General features: G+C 44.5%; 1 protein-coding gene across 3 annotated transcripts in view; it reads right to left on the reverse strand.

Moving 5' to 3' along the window:
- FAM135B (family with sequence similarity 135 member B) overlaps window positions 1-17084 on the reverse strand; it is a 283971-nt gene that overhangs the window by 16713 nt on the left and 250174 nt on the right. For all 3 annotated transcript variants that reach the window (XM_025450413.3, XM_025450411.3, XM_025450415.3), the window contains 3 exons: window positions 13577-13731; window positions 5710-7687; window positions 3622-3788 (listed from right to left, as the gene is read on the reverse strand). In XM_025450413.3, the coding sequence (XP_025306198.3) occupies window positions 3622-3788; window positions 5710-7687; window positions 13577-13731 (2300 nt within the window). The remainder of the gene's footprint in view (window positions 1-3621; window positions 3789-5709; window positions 7688-13576; window positions 13732-17084) is intronic.

Consider the following 17084-nt stretch of genomic DNA (forward strand, 5'->3'; position numbering starts at 1 on the left):
AGCTACTTATTGGACAGACAGGGAACCTACTTTACCAAACAACCAGAGTTTCAAAGTAGTTCGTAAACAATATTACTTACAGTGCTATAACCATAAGCTATATCTTTAGAAGTGATATCATTTACAAACAACTTTTATCATTCTTCCTGAAACTAACAACTGACTCAAAAGATGGTGGAAATGCCACATGGAATTTGGGAGAACTACAGGCATTTGAGGGTATCCCTAACCATTAAGGATGACCCGATATACCCAAACACCTCATGCGATGGTGGCCCAGTAGAGCACATGCCCAAAACTTGTGGAGTCACAGTCACAAAATGCTCGTGTTATTATGGGCAAGGTTTCTATTTTGTGTTTTTAAGTTAAATTTTATTCTTTCTGTTCATTTCTGATAATAAATTAGGCTCTTTGGTCCTGCTGTTGTTCTTATTTAAAGCAACCTACTGACCTTCCAGGACCTGGCCTTAAAAGAAAAGTAGCGAGTGTTTATATTTAGCATAGTGAGTCTAAATAAGGAGCATTGGTGGCCCCTCTCCTTCAGCTACTGAGCAAGAGAGAACGCTCTGCAACTTGAAACTTTCTCAGAAAATACCATTTGATAAAGTGTTACATTGAGACCATTTACAAGAATACCAATCTTCGGATTTTGGCACATCATGAGGAGTTGTGTGAATATTCATTAACTCTTATTAACTTCTTTAGTTCTCTGTTAATATAGTTATATCCTTGGAAGTGACATCAGAACAAGTGGGTCTAGTACAACTCTATAGAGTCTGGATATATATGTACCTTGAACCAGAGAAACAACCTTCAAAAGCACCTACGCGTGATATTGGTTGTCTCTTTGATGACTTTATGCCCAGGTGATAATGCCGTAATTGACAGCTCTGTTTTCTGACACAGCTCAGAGATGGATGAGGCTGCTCCATCTTTATAACCTCCTTGCTCAACATACATGGTGGACAAAAATAAAAGTCCATGGCCTGACAAGACTTCTCACTTTCATGAAGAAATGGAGAGTCTTTCTCATTTTAATTTAATATCAGATAAGTAGGAGGAGCACACTACTCATGAGTGACATGATGCTAAGTTTTCCATCGCACCTACATTGAAAGTACATCACGCTGATGAGTGAGAAGGTCATTCTTTGTCTTTCTTGCAGCACTGCTGATTGGAAGTCCCAGTTAAAAACAAGTATGTTTTCAGGGGCGCCTTGGCGGCTCAGTCAGTTGAGCATCTGACTCTTGATTTCAGCTCGGGTCATGAGAAGGAGCTCCACATGGGGCTCCACACTCAGTGAGGAGTCTGAGATTCTTCTCTGCTGGCCCTCCCCCTGCTTTCTCTCTCTAAAATAAATAAATCAAAACAAAAACAAACTCCACAGGTATGTCTTCATTAGCTTCTTACTTTTTAAGAAAGAAAATGAGCCTCAAGCCCAGTCTTCTGACAGTTGGGCCAAACTTCAAGAGGATTATTTTCATATCACTGTAATTATTTTTAGTGTTACACTCCCTGCTGGCCAACTGGTTCTAGTATTTCATTTGTGGTAGTGATTTGAGGTTTCTTTTTTTTTTAAATAAATTATTCAAAAAGTATTCCAATTTCAGTACAAATTTTGAAATCCTAGTACTTGGTACCTGGGTGGGGTAAAATTAGGGAAAGATATGCGGACTGTTGGGCCTTGGAAGCACTGATGTCAATGCTGAGTGGGGACAACTCACCAGAGAGAGAAAGCCTGGGGTCCCTAGGCACAATGGTGTGAGATGGCAAACGTCCCTGAGAAAGACGCAGAGTTGATATAATGAGAGGAGCGAAAGGGGAGGAGATGATAGTGGGGAAGGTTAGAATACAGGAGCTTTCTAAAAGGCTTATTTTATTTTCTGAGAGCTACAAAAAAAGGTTTTTGGTAACAGACTGGCATGACCAGATCTGGTAAGATTTTTAACAGATGACTCAAACAGCGATGGGGATGAAGGTTTGGATGGGGAAAGAGATGAATTTGTTGGCATAAGGCAGAATGAAACCCTGGTCTTGGGAGTCTGTCAGTTGGGTTTTAACCTTGGCTCAACCACATTAACTAAGGGAACTTACACAAGTTAGTTAGCTGCCCTTTTACTCAGTTTCCCCAGTTATAATGGGACCATAATACCACCTACTTTGCAGGGCTATTGTGAGGATCATTGACATTAATATATGTTAAGCATTTAGAATGGTGCCTGGCCCCTGGTGACAGATATGCCATTGCTGCTGCTCTTTCTCATCTTCCTCCTCTTCTTCATCTAGAATGTATTATTTACCACTGGATTATTTGACACTTGACCAAATAGACCTGTTGATTGAGTGTCCCGGTTTCCAAGGCATAAAGCCAGACAATTACATGCATTAGCCCCTGGATTGGGAATTAAGAACATTGTGTCCTGGAAGCATAGCACACCACCACTCCCTAATAACTTATCACCAGAAGACTGTGACCACAGGTTTTGCCACTCATCACCCAGGAAGGCCTAAAGAAGTCCTTTCCTTTATCTGACATTAGTTATGCATTGGAGTCCATATAAAGTGGATGTGAAGACTTTTCCAGAAATCATGTTCCACATTCCAGTTTGCAGATCAATTATGATGTAAACTTGAGCTTGAGGAGAACTCAGATGCCCTGTATCTCCAGCTGCTCTGATTGCTGTCTTTAACCAGTTAGGGTGAGGCTGGAATTCACAAGGGGAAAGAGGACTAAGGGTTTGACTTTGGTCCAGGCTGAGTTGGGACCTCAAGATCTTCTGGCAGAGCTAAGTTCCGTATCTTACGGAGATTTTGGACTGACTGAGAAACCCTAAGAAATCTGACAGTGGGGACTAGGTCCTTTGGAGAGTGGGACAAGCAGGAGCCCTTCCTGCTCCCTTCTCTCCTCCCCTGGACCTCTACAGGACTGGTAGATAGTTCTTTTGTAGCATTCAGCTCTCAGTCCATATTTGCCGATCTCACAAAATTAAGAATTTTTTAAGGTCAGGAACCATGTTGGGTCTCTGCAATCCCAGAACTTGGTACAGTATCTGACATACAAAAATTGCCTCATAAGTGAGAAATGAATAAAAATAGGCAACGAAACAGTTTCGGCCACTAACCCACGTCCCTTCCAAATGAATTCATGCATTCATTCCACTCTGTTTCTTCCCTTGTGCTTTTGACACATGGGTTCCATTAACCCATACACTCTATTCATGCTCCCATTAACATTTTCATCCCAATAATCCACCCATCCATCCATCCACCCATCCAGCCACCTAATCACCCACCCACCCATCCATCCATCCACCTATCCACTCCAGTCTTTATTTTATTTTTGTTCATTAGTTTCATTAATTATTCATTCCAATATTTATTTATTCCATATATTCCTTCACTGCTTTATTGCATTCATTTATGAATTTCATTTACTCAACAGATTATTGTGCCAGAGAGATATCTTCCTTGGGAACAAGGCCAGGCCATTTCCCTAGACCTAGCACGCTGCCATCCCATGGTTGCTAATAACACTATTAAGTGAATACCTGACTTAATTTATAAATGTTAAAAACTGTGTATAATACAGAATTTTGAGGTGGAAACCTTTTTGGCACTCACCATCTAGGCCATGGACACAGACTACCAGGTGAATCCCATCTTCCAAATTTTCTTCCTCTTCCTCTGGTGGGAAATACGGTATATCAGAAGCTAGTACAGATAAGTCACTGTACAGAAATCCATCAATCTTCAGTTCTTTTTTAAATTTTTCTTTGGCCTGATAAAAACTGGAGAATACACTAATTAATCAGAAGCCACACTGTGTATGCCGTGTTGAGCAGGAGATGAGTTGAGGTGGCTGGGATGCGGGAGAGATGAATATCTACAAGGAAGTATCTGCGAGCAACAAAGGCAGAATAGGAGGCTGCAGGAGATGCTGGTGAGGGAAGCATTTTCTCAACAAGGAGATAGGAAAGCATTCCAGGAAAAGTTTTGTTGGTTTGGGTTCTGCAGATTTCTATGTGGTTCCTGCATGGAGCAGGACTTCTATGATTCCATTCAGCTCCCAGGATCCATCAATCCTAAAAAAAAGATCTCCCCAGAGTGAAAGCTTCTTAAAGTGGCCCACAAGGCTACCATGGCTTGGCCTCCACCCACTTCCCAGCAGCATCTCCCCACCTCCAAAGAGAACACATTTCTCATGATTCCCTGCTTGAATTCAGTTTGCTTATTTTCGTGCCTTTGTGCATTCAAATCTCTCTGAAATGCGTTTTCCCCAGGGTTACCACAATCTTTGCCTGATTATTGGACAAGGTGGTAAGAGCACAGACTCAGGAGTCTGACTGCTAAGGTTAGAATCTCAGCTTTAACCCTTACTAGCTGTGGACTGACCACTTAACTTCTCTGCACTGAATGTCCTCATTTGTAGAAGGGGAATACACCATTATCTAATCCACAAAGTTATTTTGTGTGTTAATTGATATAGTCTATGCAAAAATGCTTAGAATGGTACTCAAAACTGATTAAATAGTAAAAAAAAATTATCTGTTACCAGCCTTATCACCATCATCATTCTCACCATCATCACCATCCCATTACCATCCCCATCATCATCCTCACCACTGTGTCTCATATTTGCTAGGCAGCCACCTCTAAAAGGTTCCCCCAGGCCACCGTCTCTAGGCTCACTCGGTGTCCCCAGCCAGATCGGTTCCTTCTATTTCCAGCTCAGCTGCACACACACAAGAACCCTCCTGTTTACCCAACTACCCTTGTTCACTTCTCTCACTTTCTGTCTCCCTATTAGGCTGGAAGTACAGTAACAGCCAAGACCCCACAGCCAAGCATTGGGCAGTGCTTGCAGTCTACTGCAATTATTAAATTGATCCCATGAGCATAATAGGTACTTAATGTTCTTTATAAAGCAAGGGACCCAAAGTTTACCTGCCTGTGCAATCTCTTTCATGGGTATCATTAATATGTACCTCTTCAGCATTTTGCAGAAAAGTAATAAAATGATTCTATAACATAATTAATCAAATGTAGAGTTTATAGATGAGGGAGCGATAATGAATGCAAATGTAAGGCAAAGATTAAGGGATGGATTTTGGCATGGCAAAAGAACTGATACACGTAAGACCTGCACAAAGGGGCCGAGCAGACAAATCTGCTAAGGGCCCAAAGGCCCTTAGAGAACTGCCCTCTCAAAATGTGCAAAGACAGAGGTATTATGACACTCAAAACAGAGTTATCATCACAAAAACTGGGGGAAAAAACCCCTCAAATGTCCCTTTTTAAAGGAGTTTGTTAATAAATCATGGTACATCTATATGATGGAATATGGTTTAAACATTAAAGTGATAACGCAAAAATAAATTTACAAGTAAAGAAATGTTCCCAATACATTAAGTTGAAAAAAACCTTACAGTTTGTACACAACTATCCTATTTTTGCATAAGAGGACTAGATAGAGATGTAAATAGAAACAAGTGTAGGACGACTTATGCAGTGGCTGTATTTGAGAGATGGGCTTACTGATAGTTTTTACTTATACTATTCTGTATCTCTGATTTGTAGGACGTAAGTATATTACTTTATCTGAACCAGGAAATAACTCCTATCTCAAGGTTGAAATAGTATGCATGAAATTGAGAAATATGTGGGAAATGTAAAACTGTGCTGGGGAGGGTAAGCCAGCCATCAGCTTACCTATACATCCTTTCACTGACTTCTTCCTCCAACTTGCTGGAATGGGCAGAAACAACTCCAAAGGAACCCAAAGGCTGATGAGTGATGGGCAACGGGGTCTGTTTGGAGGCGAATCCAGCCCGGGCAGGGGTCTCCTTGGGCACGGAGGAGAAAGGAAGACACGTGGCAGTGCAAGACACAGACAGGTTGACGACCTCCACGGCTTTCAGGCTGTCCAGAGTGAAGGTCTCTGCAGGGGTCAGGTGGGACACCATGACGGAAGTGACTGCCCTTGGTTCTTGGGTTCCTAAAAGCTGGGAGTTAATGGAGTGAGTCACAGTGGAGCACACAGTGCCTGCTTCATGTCCGGCCTCCAGAGGAGCTTGAGATCCTTTGCTAAATGCTGCATCATCAATGATGCAAGATGAGCTGCTCTGCTCGCCTGTTGAACCCAGGTCACTGGCATTAGCGGCTGCTGTACAGCTCCATTCAGGCACCTTATGGTGGGCGACAGTCTCATCATCTGAGATGCTGCTGTCGGAAAGAGCTCCTTTCTCCACATTCAAGTCTTCAGGCATGCCCTTTGGAGTCTCCATTAGTACTCCAGGACAAGATCCATTCTGAGGGTTTTCAAGTGCTATGACACGTGGTATTTCTAAATTAAGACCTTTGGTTTCAATGTCTGGAGGGTTCTCAGTCCTGCCATCAAGACAACAAGGTCCTTGAGGATCAAATTGACTGTCTTTACCTTTGGGGATGTCTATGTAACCAGGGCCCTGCTGGTTGTCAGCACCTGAAACCACCTGCCCAGGGAAAGAGTCTGTCCCGGCACCTGGGGAGTCTATGCTCTTGATGGGTATGGCTGACCTTTCAGCAAGACCTCCACGTTGCTGCATCGTGTCCGTGTCTTCAGAGGACTCCTCTGGGCTACTGATCTGGGGTGCAGACACAGACTTGGTCAACTTGGTGTTGGCCAACTCCCGCTCTTCCTCCTCAAAAGGCAAAGAGCTAATGGAGGTGAGAGATGCCTGGATCCCACTTGGCAAACTCGTATTGCTCTCTGTGTGTCCACCCTCTAAGGAGTTCCTGTGCAGGGCATGTCGTCGAACCAGATGGTGCAAGACTTCTCGATCACTGGGTAACTCCAGGGCCCTGCTTCGTGCCTCGGACCAGGCAACAGAGCTTGGCTCGCTCTCAATGCCTGAATCAGAGATGATGGAAGAGGACCTCTTGATGACCCCAGAGAGCACCGACACTTCCTCCTGTTCCTCTGCATGAGGGTCCTTTGGGGAAGCCCTAACATCCAAGGGATCCCTCAAAGTGGAGTTTAGTGGATCACAGGGCTCAGAGGGGATGAGCTTTAGACTTAGCAGCACCACCTTGCCCTCCTGGTCTGCAACCTTTCCTAGAGTACTTAACTCATGGAGTGTTGTTTTCTCCAAAATGATGGCATTTGGACGACTTCCACCTGCTATGTCTTTGCCTGGCACAGTTCTGTCTGATTCATAGTTATCTTGAGAGTGCCCACTCTCATGCTGAGCACTAATGACCACTGTGGGTTCAGCACTGCAAGGCTTCTTATTGCTAGATTTCACATCAATGTAGGTGAGTACTGGGGCCTGGCCATCCTCTGGACCTGGACTCCTTCTGGGCAGGTCCTCATCTGCCAGTGGATGTGTTCCAACATCAGACCTCTGGCCAGTCCAACATTCATCTTCAGGCAGATCTGCCTTGTTCTGGAACTCACCAATTGTCAGATACACCTGAGATTTGGAGCACACATCCACATGTTTTGGTGTGGTTATACTATTGTCTGGCTCTGGACACCTAGTAACTTCCTCATCAGAGTCCATCTGAAGTGGTTTCATGGTGGGCAAGACAAGGTCTTCCCTAAAAGGTGATTTTCTATTTATAATAGCGTTCTCTTCTGTGTCTTTTAGATTCATTATTGCAGGACTTGTTGGAACATCAAAATTAGGGTAAACACTCAAATTGCACCCTACAAAAAGAAGAAAGAAAAATGTACTGTAGTTTAAGAAACTATGTCCACAAACTATCCCAAAGCCTGACTGTATAATAAAAAAATAAAAAAAAATTGGCTGAACTTTGCTCCTGGTTCCTGGGGGACAACCTCTGAATTTGGGAAATTTCCCATTTGATGGAAATGTCTTTGTTATTGGTGGCAAGCCTTAAAAGCTTATACTAACCAGGTGACTCATGATGAGTCCTTTAATAGTTTGTACTAAGGAGATGACTCAGGATGGGGGCTTGCCATGCCAGAAAGACCAATTATTCGGTTGGGGCTTTGAGCCAGGTGGTACCAGTACAACATCTGGGAAGAGTGGTTCAATCATGTGGCCAATGATTCAACCAACCATACCCACATAATGAAACCCCAATAAAAACTGGATAGTTGGGCTTGAGTAAACTTCCATTGGGCAATACACATTGATTCACCAGGATGACCAGCTCTGGAGACATGGGATCTTCATATTTGGGACCCTTTCATACTTTGCCATATAGGTGTCTTCTTTTGGCTGGTTTTTATTTGTATCCTTTATATTAAAACTGTAATCATAGGCAAAGCACTTTCCTGAGTTCTGGGAATTGTTCTAGCAAGTCATCAAACCGGAGGGGGTGGTGGTACCTTCTGAATTGGTAGCCAGTTGGTCAGGAGAGCAGATGGCCTAGGAACCCCCAAGCTTCTGTCTGATATGAGGGTGGTCTTATCAGAGGCTGTGCCTTTAACCTATTTGACCTAACACTAGGTAATCAGTGTCAGAATCGTCTTGCACTAATGCAAAACTGTAAAATACTGTAATTCATGATTTGCCTTTTACTTATTTTATTTTTTTAAGATTTTTATTTATTTATTCATGAGACACAGAGAGAGAGAGAGAAAGAGAGAGAGAGAGAGGCATAGACATAGGCAGAGGGAGAAGCAGGCCCCATACAGGGAGCCCAACGCGGGACTCGATCCTGGGACTCCAGGATCATACTCTGGCCGAAGGCAGGCGCCAAACCGCTGAACCACCCAGGGATCCCGTGTCTTTTACTTAATAAAAGTTCTTAACAATTCTTATAAATATTAAAGAATTTCTCTACATCACGTAGCATTTACAGTGTGGAAAGAGCTTTGGAGCTAGGAAGGCCTGCTTTCTCATCTTGACACTGGCAACCCCCAGCCGTGAGGCCTTCGACAATGATGGAACTTAAATACTTAAGTTTTTTTCCCCCCATTCAAGCTCACTTTCCTCAACTCTAAGATGGGCAAATTCATAGCAACCAGCAGGCTTCACAGACACAGCTCACAGGAGAGTCATGATATGAACTGCCACACATGGAGAAGACAGAGTCCTGCTTTCTGTAGAGAAACCCTCCAAGCTTGAGCTCTGTCACCAGGACAATTATCCTGCACGGCATTCAGACCACAGAAGTTCCCAGATCACTCTGATCTTCCTGGTAGGATGGTGGGGGTCAAAGCATGACCTTCTTTCTCTTATTTTTCTTTAGGGTAAACTATTACCTCTTTCATCCTATCTCTCCATCTGTTCTTTCTTTTCTTTTGTCTCCTCTTCTCTCTTCCTCCTCCTGGCCCTCCTGCCCCTCCTCCTCCAGCTCTTCCTCGCCAAATCTTTCTTTTTTCTCTCCCTTCTAATAAATCATAACTGGAAGAAAACAAGTGTCTCCCATGTCTATCTCTAGCATATCTCTCCTGAAAAAGCCATCTGATATGTTATTCAATTTCCATGCACACCAAACACAAAAAGAGGGGACTGGGCTTTTATTTCATTTAAAACCTTTAAATCGGGATCCCTGAGTGGCGCAGCAGTTTAGCGCCTGCCTTTGGCCCAGGGCGCAATCCTGGAGACCCGGGATCGAATCCCACGACGGGCTCCCTGCATGGAGCCTGCTTCTCCCTCTGCCTGTGTCTCTGCCTCTTTCTCTCTCTCTGTGACTATCATGAATAAATAAATAAAATCTTTAAAAAAATAAAAAATAAAATAAAATAAAACCTTTAAATCCTTCAAATGGTTTTCATAGAAGTTAAAAGAGTATAACCATTCTTGGATGTTATGAAGTGAACCACTTACAAACCACATCTCCAGCTCACATTTTGGGATGATATTTATGACTGGGTCAAAGATTAGAACAAAGATTGGGAAAAAAACGGGTCTCTTCCTTATGTGGATATATTCTTTGCATCTTGAGAGATGAGCAAATGTCCCTTCCTCTGGGGGAGTTTCCCCATAGCTAACAGCAGGTTAGATGTCCCCTGAGCAAATTCCCAGCATCCCCTCTACACACATGGACTATCACATCACCACCACCATACAACGATCCACTTGTGCATTTCCTGTCTCCAATAGAGAGAAGGGTTATAATGTATGAATATTGGTGCGCCCACAGCTAACACCATGGGCTGCCACATAGTGAATGTATTCATAAAATGAATTGAGAATAGAACAGAAATGCAGTAGAACAAAGACTATTACTTTCACTAGATGTTTATGTTGGTTTGAAAAAACCACAGTGTCAATGTTATTTAATCCATGAATAAAACATTGGCACAGCTTTGCACAAAGCCCTATACTAGGCCATGGGTTAGGGAGAGGGCAAGTGGGATCGGTTATAACAATGAACTAGTCTCTGTCTCTAAGGGATTTTCAAAATATTGGGAAGCATACAAAGTACAGTGCACTTGGCTCTCCCACCCAAAGCACGTGGGTTGTATCCTAGAGAATATGAATTGGGTTCTTCAGAGAAGGAGATTATGAGTCATAGGAGGCAGGGAGACAGCAAAGGCAAAGACCAGAAAACTAGTGCATAGTCTAGTCAGGCATCAGTTAGATCCCATGTGGCTGGAGCAAGAGTGAACAAGGATGTCAAGTGGGCATGAGGTATAGGGAAGCCACGATATGGATGGACTCGAATGCTCTATGAACGAGGGGTCTGGTCTTTACATTATAGGCAACAGGAAGATTGGCGGATTCTTGAATGAAAAATGAAAGATGCCTCTGATTTGTCCTTGACAATTCAAGACAGGACACAGAAAGCCCAGCAAGGAAGCGGATTGTCAAAAATAGCAACACTAGTTTCACTACCACAACTATGGGGAAAATGAGAGTGGCACTGGGTCTAATTCAAAGAGAATGGCTTTAGTCAGATACTAGCTAATGGCATTAGCTGACATCCATTCATCACTTCCTTTGTGCCGGTCACTCCTAAGTGTCCTGTGGATGGATGTATCCACTGATCATGGCAGGCCTGCGGAATATAAATTACAATTCCTTTTGTCCAATTACACAGTCACTGATGGTCGGGGGAAAAAATTCCAATTCAGGCAGCCTGGCCAATGGTTAAGGCCCTTGGGCAAAAAGTTCAATTGCCTTGGGACAGAGGAGTGGGGGGTACCTGGGAGAAGCGATCACAGACCATATAGACAGACTTTGCAAGGGCCTGGCACACAGTAGGTATCAAGCCACAGTACTATAGCAGACCGGGAATAAATATTCCTATTTTAATGTGGAAATGGGACTCTTATTTCCATTTCTTCATTACACTGCAACAATGGAATGCAAATCGCACGACCTCATTGCAAATTACATTAAGGTCACTAACCCCTGGAGGGAAAGGGAATTCATTCTTTATCTGCTGATGCTTTTGCTCTGGGATTAAAGTGTCATCAGAGCACATGGTGAAGGAATAAAGGTCAGGAAGAGTTTTGAGTGGGGAAATAGTCTTGGGAAAGGGAAGGGAGAGGTGAGAGATCTGTAGAGAGGAGTCTTGGGGAGACAGCCAACCCCCTCTGAGAGCAATTGTCTTGGGGTCTTTCTGGGAAGACAGGATCCTTTTGCTGGGGTCACAGACTCAAAGTTAAGTTCCCCGTCCCAAGCACTCTGCAGACACAGGCAGAGATGGACAATACGAAGCTTCGAGGAACCTGCAGGGGCAGATGGCCTAGGAAAGGTGGCCCTCCAGCCACACCTAAGTCTAGGGCACCACCTTGGCGCGCAGAGGAGGAGGGCAGCCCCTGGCAGCCCCTGTAAGCCCAAGGTTGACTTCCCGGCTGGTGCTGCCGAAGGGAAGTTTCGGCTTCAGCTGGTATGAAGATTTATAAAACATAAAGATATGCAATACAATCGTACGCATGAGTCGCAGGAGTGAGATTTACGTCCATTGCGGGACCGCGGGAGGGGACAGAGGACCAGCAACTGCGGAATGCCCCGTGCGCACCAGGCTCTCTCCAGCTAACCTACCAGTTCCTTAACACGCTGCGCAGAACAGCATTCATATGGAAAGGAAAACAGATCGGAAGACCTGCAACGAAGCCCAGTAGCAACATCCCAGGGTCCAATCGCTGGGGCTGATTGTAAATTTCTTCCCTCCCTATTCAAGGGTTCTGTAGCTACCTGATGTCACTGTAATGAAGACGAGTGCACACGCACACACATGGACACACACGCATACACATGCAGCCTGGGGTCAAGTGTTAAGCTCTTTGGACCAGCTGCTGAGGCCGCCATCTCTGGGGCGCGTACCTTCCAGCTGTCATACACAGCATTGACACTAGATGTCAGGGCACAGCTGAGAACCAGGAACATCCTTCCACCACAAAGCTGGACTGTCCTTGGAAGTCCACCTGGACTTTTAAAAGAGCCTACAAATCTCTGCCTGCAGAAACTCTGGAATTTAAGTGGCACATCATTTAAACGATGGGTATCCCAACATCAGGGTTTGAACCGCCTCACAAAGAGATGGTAGGACAGACCCTGGGCCTTGGAGCTGGAGCGACTTGCTTTGAACGTTGGCTTTTATTTGATTTACTTACTTTTTAATTTTTTTAAAAGATTTTATTTATTCATGAGAGACACAGAGAGAGACAGAGACACAGGCAGAGGGAGAAACAGGCTCCATGCGGGGAGCCCGATGTGGGACTCGATCCCAGGACCCCAGGATCACAACCTGAGTCCAAGGCAGGCGCTCAACCATTGAGCCACCCAGGTGCCCCAAACATTGGCTTTTATAAGCTGTAGGATCTTTAATACATACTTCAATTTGTTGAGCTTCAGTTTCTCTCTATGAAACAGGGTGCATGAGGGTTTGTTTTGTTTTGTTTTTAATAGGATTAAAAAGATAAAACATGTAAAACCTCCAGCCAGGTATTTTCTTGCTCTTTAATGGATCACAGGTCTACTTGGACTGTGATGGCTTGTGGGCTTCCATGAGCAGGACCGCGGGAGGGGACAGAGGACCAGCAACTGCGGAATGCCCCAGTGCGCACCAGGCTCTCTCCAGCTAACCTACCAGTTCCTTAACACGCTGCGCAGAACAGCAAGAGAGACTGTGGTGTGGACACAAAGACACAGATCCACGCAAGCATGCTGTCTTTTCTCCCTGAGTGAGCAGCTCACCCACTAATTCAGTCACTGGGGCAGCCCACTTTCTCGAATACCGGGCCTGGTTCGTGGCATGAACCAAGCTCTCCATGGGAGTCTGAACTGAATGCCGCCAAAGTTCAACGAGACATGACTTCATATTTGTGTCGTGCCTCTGAGATAAGAAAGGATGTCTGTCCTCTGCTCAGGGTATTCTGGTGAGGGGAGACTATGGTTCCTGTTTTATAGATGAAAACACTGAGGCCCCTGGCAGGATTTTACCCCCGAAAGGGTCAGGAAGGGGATCTCTGTCATAGCTGTCCTTCTGTGACTCTGATCTGAAAATTGCACTGACACAAAGTCACCCCAAATAACTAAGCTTAGCCTGAGGTTTTGCTTCCCCTCCACAGCCTGACAAATTACTGCCTTGATTTGGTCCCACTGCTGGCAACTGACCGGGGACCCACAGAGGAGCCTTAGTGTTGAGTCTTTCCCGAGCAAGGACCAACCTGTTGCAGGGCAGTCCACGTATCTGTCCTCAAAGATAACGGGCAGGGTGTTCCAGTCGCCATCGATGTCGAGGCACTCCGCGGGCAGTGGGGGCATGGTGGTGAGGTACTCCGAATTCCGGATGTCCAGAGACAGCTGGCTGTGGGTTTGTATCCTGGGGACGCACGGATTGGGTTAGCGTCAGGGGAAGTTTAAAATGCAGTAAGAATCATTGCCCCAACCCCTGACTCCAAGAAAACGTTCAGCGGGCTCTGACACCGTCTGTCTGTCCATCCTCTTCCTTTCTCCCTGCCAACCACCCAGCCAGACCCTAGGGCCATGGTGGGAACTGGTCTGGGCACTGAGCCTAGAGGTCACGGATGTTATGATCAAGGCACGTATCACGTTCTGTTTCAGTGGGATGCACTAAATAACACTCTAGTGGAGCAGGAGCTGAGCTTCTAAATGGCTAGGAATCTTAAATTAGTCCTTTGGAGAAAAAACTTCAAGCTCTACATATCCTCTACTCTTGCTTTTCTCACCTCCTATAGGACGTTAGGGTCTGAATCCTATGCTGTGGCATAAGTATTAAAAACCATCTAAAATGCTTTCTTTTTTCTTGTTTTATTGCTTCCTGTGTAAACACCAGCAACCTTGATTGGGGTGTAAGTACCCCTAGTTTGGGAGCTATGTGTTTTGGTTCCTCCATGTAGGATAAAAAAACGTAGCCTGACTTCTGGAAGCCCCCATTGTCACTCCTCAGCCATGTAGGCAGGTCACCTGCTCCCACAGAACAGCTCATAGCTACAGAGCTCCACACAAGCCCAGGGAAAATTCTCTCATTCTGCACTCTCAGGAACAAATATAATGAATGTATATGCCCATAGGATATTTTATACACGTATTTTGAATATGCATTTGAACTACAAATATTTTATTTCTTTATTTCTCAATTGGATTTTAACCTATGATCAAAAAGGATAAGCAGTGTGAGGCACCTGGATGGCTCAGGTTAAGAGTCTGACTCCTGGTTCTGGCTCAGGTTGTGATCTCAGGCTCATGAGATCCTGTCCCAAGTCGGGCTCTGCGTTCAGCAGGAAGTCTGTGTGGGATTCTCCCCCACTCCACCCCTGCCCGCTTTCTCTCCCCACTCCCTGTCTCTAGAAAAAAAAAAAAAAAAGAAAATAAAAATAAAAAAAGAAAAGTGATAAGCAATGTATTCTCTTCCTCAAAGCCATGAAGGCTGCAGCAACCTTATAATATTGTGAACCTTTCCTGAATACTTAAATAGATTTTTGTTGCAATAAGTCCTGCACTTCTTTGCTGTCATGTGAACCTAGACCTTTGGGTCCAGTGTTTAATTTGTTAAATAAGTCTACTGACTGGACACCCATGTATGGAGGCCCAGGTCTACAAGCTAGGGCATATACCTACAGGATGGAAACCTGATTCTGGACCTAAAGAGCTTATAGTCATGAATTAATGAGGTGATTAACCAAGTAACTATAACACAGCATGAGAGGTTCTACAGAGCTGGGTCCAGGCTACTTTATGCAGGGCATTACCTCTTGCCAGAATGTGGCTTCTTGAGCGTACAGGCTTCGTGAATGTGACCCAGTACCTACAACAGTGCTTAGCATATGTTTAAAAAAATGACTAAAAATTCTAGAGCACAATTCTATCATCTCACACCTAGGATGGCTATTCTTAAAACAAACACCAAAGCAAGTGTTGGTGAGGATGTGGAGAGGGTGCGGCCCTCATATACTGTTGATGAGGATGCAAGACGCCACAGCTGCCATGGAAAACAGTACAGAAGTTCCTGAGAAAAGTAAAAATAGAAGTACCCTAGGATCTGATGATCCAACTGCTGAGTATTTATCCATAAGAAATCAGGGTCTTTAAGAGATTTGTGCACCCCCACATGCGTAGCAGCACTATTCACAACAACTCAGCTACAGAGACAAGCTAAATGTCCATGAACAGAAAAAGGATAAAGAAAATGCAGCACAATGGGATAGGATTCAGGCTTCGAAAAGAAGGAGACCCTGTCATACATGATGACATGGATAAGCCTTGAGGACATTATGCTATGTGAAAGGAGTCGGCCTCACAAGGACAAATCCTGGTGATTCCACATTCAGGAGGTATCGAAAAATAATCAAATTCAGAGTAAAAAAAATAAATAAAGGAGTGGTTGCCAGGGGCTGGGTGGAGAAATGGGGAGAGGCTGGTCAATGGGCATAAAGTTTCAAGGGAGTAAGATAGGTTCTAGACACCCGCTATCTGGAGCACCCAGGACCCAGTCCATCACCTACTTATCTCCCTGACTCCAGGAGCTTAGCCAACAACACACAGATCCTTCTATTTTGGAGGTTGAGGAATCCACGTTCAGTTCTTCAGGATAATGGTTAACCACTATAGACCAGATCCACAGCAAGGATGGTAGGAATGTGGGATCCGGACTCCAGTAGATTCGTGTGTTTATCACGTGCTTGCCATGAGGTCTAAGATAAGCTACTTAACCTGTCTGAGCCCAGGTTTTCCCAGTTTCTTCCTCGGTGAAATGGAGATACAACCAGTTCCTAGCTCAAGGTATTAGTGTGGACATTAAATGAGCCAATGCAGGAAAAGCACTTGGCTGGGCTCTTCTTAGCAGAGTCATCTCAATAAACAAAGCACCAGGAAGGCAGGGCAAGTGCCTCTTGGGTTCAATGCTATTGACATAGCATCTTGTAAAATGAGTAATCTTTAAAACTTAGTGCTATACTTATTATTATAGAAAAACACAAGAAGCAAAGTGATAAATCAATTGTCATTGTTACAGAGGTTACATCACCAAGACAGGTTGTCCTGTACATCAACACTTCTGCATTCATTCATTCAAGAATCTCTCATTGAGCCCTTCCTTACTGCATGAAAAGCACAGGCTAGACACTCGTAAAGCAGAAGAGAGAGACAATAAAACACACCCTTGCTACCAGCCAGCTCTAAACCACTTTTAAACACTGCAACATTGCATTCTTAAATCCTGCAACCATGGCAAGAAACAATCTCCATTTCGCATGGCGACCAAGTACAAGTGCACACTCCCAGAAGCACACACTGAAGTGAAAGTTTCAGAAACGTGTCTGTCTCGTACTCTCTACTCCATCTTATTCTGTCAAAGCCCGTCCTATCCAATCCTTTTCATGTGGAAGTGCGGTGGTGGAGGTCACAGTGTACTCAATGATTGTGTTTGAGAAACACAATCTACTCTGAGCTTGACCAAGACGGGTCTTGACAGATGAGTGTCACCGGGGCCATCTTGTCTGTCCACTTGTCCATCCTGATTTGGGAGGATGGCTCTGTCTCTGATGTACACCCTCCCTGTTTGGCTCCGATCCTCAGGGGGGCACAACCATGCCCACACACCCTTGCTAGCACGGCCTCACCCTGAGATGAAACTCTGTTCATAGCACTCTGTACCTTTACTTCAGGAACCTTCTCAGTCTGACATAATGTTCCCCTTTCAGTTCCATAACTCTT

This window comes from Canis lupus, chromosome 13, assembly GCF_003254725.2.
Source record: "Canis lupus dingo isolate Sandy chromosome 13, ASM325472v2, whole genome shotgun sequence".
Taxonomy (NCBI): domain Eukaryota; kingdom Metazoa; phylum Chordata; class Mammalia; order Carnivora; family Canidae; genus Canis; species Canis lupus.